Raw genomic sequence first — 3,704 nt, 5'->3', positions numbered from 1 at the left:
TTGGGTTTCCGAGGCAGTATCACTACGGAAGTAGGATTGCCCAACCTTCCTTCCAAGGAGTGGCTGGTGGGTTTGAACCGCCAGCTGTCTGGTTAGCAGGCAAGTGTCTTAGCCACTATGCTACCAGAGCTCCCATATATTATGATAGGTAGAGGTAAGTATTGATATGGATGAAGAGAAAGGCAATGTACCAAATATGAGTGATTAACATGGTGGCACTGAGGAAGAGGAAGACATAGAGAGGTACATGGGAGTCACAGACAAAAAAGATGAACCCTTTTGCATATACAGTACTGCATTGTCAGTGAAGGCAAACACGGGTATACGGGTGAATAGATGAGTGGACAGGTTGAACTATTAGGTATGTCTATGCAGCTGAGAGTGTACATAAGACTACGTGCAGGGTTGGCAGACAATGGTTCTACAAGTGTATTTGTATGTTGTGTGAGAATTCCCAGGAGTATAGTAGAGCTGACAAGGCAAAGGTTGTAGTCACTTCATGATCACAGCTAGCTATCCAGAGGGAGTGAGTAGTTGAACCCGTGGGCTTGGGACCATAGTCACAGGGGACATTAAGCTCAATTGGCATAACATACTACACAAAACATTGTTCCACCTCCTACTTTGGCAAGTAGCGACTGGGGTTTTGAAAGCTTGCAAGCAGCCGTCTAGATGCAACTATGGGTCTCTCCTCATCCAGAGCAAAGAAGAATGAAGAAAACCAAAAATTAATGGAAACAATTAGTCCTCGCAACTGATACGCCATGCGATTTTTAGCCTATACGACAAGACCACAAGAACTGGATGGTGTCTGGCTACCACTGTCAACCACTCAGAGGAAGATCTATGTAGGAGATCCTGGATAGAGAGGGAGAACAATGTGGAACAAAACTCAAAATCATTTGGAAAAAAAAAGGGGGAACCAAGTTTGCTGGTCTGATAGAGCCTGGTGGAACCACTGAGACTATGGTCCCTAGCTGCCCTTCAGGTCTGGAATTGAACCTGTGGATTCCAGCCAAACAAGACAGGCATATGAGTTGAACATGTACCTGAGGTAAACAAGACAGGCATATGAATTGAACATGTACCTGAGGTAGATGCACTCCTTGGAGAGAACAATCATGGGAAGAAGGGCTGTTTATGCACAGGGAGACTGTTCAGGAGGCAGGTGCATGGAGGGATGAACACATGGAAGAAAGAGGTAACTGCTGGGAGGAATTGGGAAGGGAGCTGTTGCACTGTGGTAAACTGTAGTCAATGTCACGAGACAAAGTGTATGTGAACTGCTGTACAGAAAGTAAATTTGCTCTGCAAACTTCCAGCCAAATCACAATTTAAAAAAAAAAAAGTTACTTAAGATTAGTGGCAATGTTGTTGTTGTTGTTAGGTGCCATTGAGTCATTTCTGACTCATAGCGACCCCATGCACAGCTGAACGAAACACTGCCTGATCCCGCGCCAGCTCCATGATCCCTGCTATACTTGAGCCCATCATCGCAGCCACCATGTCAATCCATCTCGTTGAAGGCCTCCCCCTCTTTCGTCGACCCTCCACCCTACCAAGCATGACATCTTTCTCCAGGGAATGGTCTCTTCTGACAACATGACCAAAATAGACGAGACAAAGTCTGGTCATTCTGGTTTCCAAGGAGCATTTTGGGTGCACTTCCTCCAGGACAGATCTGTTAGTTCTTTTGGCAGTCCATGGTACTTTGAGCATTCTTCACCAGCACCACAACTCAAAAGCATCAACTCTTATTTGGTCTTCCTATTTCATTGTACAGCTCTCACATGCATACGAGGCGATTGGAAATATCATGAAATATCATGAGTGGCAATGTAGAGAGTATTAACTAAAGGACTATGGTTGAACACAATGATAAGTCTATGTATATTGCCAGAATAATAAGCCAGGCTTCTTAATTTCTAATATAAGAAATGTTTCAAAGGCAGGATTCAATACTGACACCAAATGAGCAATACTTACCTCAGAAACTTTTAGAAGACCTGTAGAAGCATAGTAGTTTGCCACAATGCAGGCACGAAGTTTATCCATCATCCTTCTTGCCTCAATCAGTCGCTAAAAACAAATGGTAACTCATTACTTTAAAAAATGGCAAGACAAAAAAGATGTACAAACAGTTCACAAAATAGATGCCTAAGAATACAAACACACAAAGAAAATTCAACTTTTAGAATAATCACAGACACATAAATAGAAACGAGAAGTTCGACCTAATGCAAAAAGCTATTTGAAGAAGAACAGCAGAAGAGAATAAGATCACCACTCGAGCGCCATAGATTTTTTTCTATTTTTCAATAGCTTTGTCCTCCTCAATTTAACACCATTATACCTGGTCAATGACTTCAATTTCATGTTCCTTATTCTTCATTTCAAGAGCAAATTGTTCCTTGATAATAGTCTCGATCTTCTGTACAGCAGCATCTCGAGCTGCACAAAAACATAAAAATGTTTATAAAAAAAAATTAATTTCATTAATAACTTTTTTTAAAAAGCAAATATTCTGAGACATTCTAGATAACTGTAGAACCATAGTTAATAATTTGCTCTTCAACTTGGCCAGGTAAAAAAAATGTTTCTGAGTTTTATTTTACCCACCAGTAGTTAAGCATACAGATTGAAATAGATCAATGTTTCCCAAATTTCCATCATTCACTTACCACCTTTAAGATATGGACCACATGTGTGAACCATGTGAAATAACTAATTAACACAAATAATATTTAAAAAATCATTTTAGCCGTGTCCTCAGCAATAAAAGTCACAAAACCTTAAGTTTAGTGAGATCATTACTTTTTCTATACACATTAAAATAATATATTACTATTAAAACAAAAAATGTTAGTCCATGTATAAACAATCATTATCTCACATGACTGTACCACACTGCAGAACACATACTATACTTGGCAAATACTGACCTAGATAAAACCTACAGACTCTCTATTTCTAAGATTTTATGATTATACCTAATGACACTTAACTGTAGCCTGTCTCATCACTGACATTTTCACTATCTGACTGAGTTCCTGACAGATGATCTTCTTCTGCCTTTTATGTACATTAGTGTTTTACTATTAAACAAAGTACTTAACTAATTTGTAAAAGTACCTTTCACAATTTCCTCCAAATTATGTATGACATTAAAATACATTTCTGGAGACATCTGTCAACAAAAAAATAAATGATTTCCTAAGGCAAATCAATTTCTACCTGAATTCTCAATTGCTTTATGCCGCTTATTTGGAAGGGCCACAGATATATCCTCATAATCGGGGTCTGTTTCCTTGATTGTTCGCTTGATTCCAGACATGATGACATTCAGTTCTTCACTGTGAAGCAATAATAAATAAAACTGTGTGATACTAATACTCACAGAAACAAGCTCTAATGACAAAATGGTTAAGTGCTCAGCTGCTAACCTAAAGGTTGGCAGTTTGAACCCACCAGCAGTGGAATAAAAGATCTGGCCACCTGCTCCCATGAAGATTACAGCCTAGGCAAACGGGACTACACCCAGAAACATATATTAAAGGTTTGCAGACGCTATGCAAATACATCCATGAATGCAGCAGAGCATACAAGGAGCGAAATTATGAAAACATCTTAGTCATAACCAAACTGAATGATTCTCTGGGCATGGGAGCTCAGGAGCATAGTTTGGGGGACACTAAGGTCAACTG

General features: G+C 39.6%; 1 protein-coding gene across 1 annotated transcript in view; it reads right to left on the bottom strand.

Annotated features, from left to right (window-relative positions):
• YEATS2 (YEATS domain containing 2) overlaps positions 1 to 3,334 on the bottom strand; it is a 163,253-nt gene extending 159,919 nt beyond the window's left edge. Inside the window, exons 1-3 of the mRNA XM_007935911.2 lie at positions 3,235 to 3,334; positions 2,354 to 2,451; positions 1,987 to 2,079 (exon numbers count right to left, since the gene is read on the bottom strand). Of these exons, the coding sequence (XP_007934102.1) occupies positions 1,987 to 2,079; positions 2,354 to 2,451; positions 3,235 to 3,334 (291 nt within the window). The remainder of the gene's footprint in view (positions 1 to 1,986; positions 2,080 to 2,353; positions 2,452 to 3,234) is intronic.
• Between the last annotated feature and the right edge of the window lie 370 nt (positions 3,335 to 3,704).

The sequence above is a fragment of the Orycteropus afer genome, unplaced genomic scaffold (assembly GCF_000298275.1).
Source record: "Orycteropus afer afer isolate SDZICR_OR568_19922 unplaced genomic scaffold, OryAfe1.0 scaffold00032, whole genome shotgun sequence".
Lineage (NCBI taxonomy): Eukaryota > Metazoa > Chordata > Mammalia > Tubulidentata > Orycteropodidae > Orycteropus > Orycteropus afer.
Note: the sequence above shows the minus strand (reverse complement) of the source record. Positions and strands in the feature narration are given on the sequence as shown.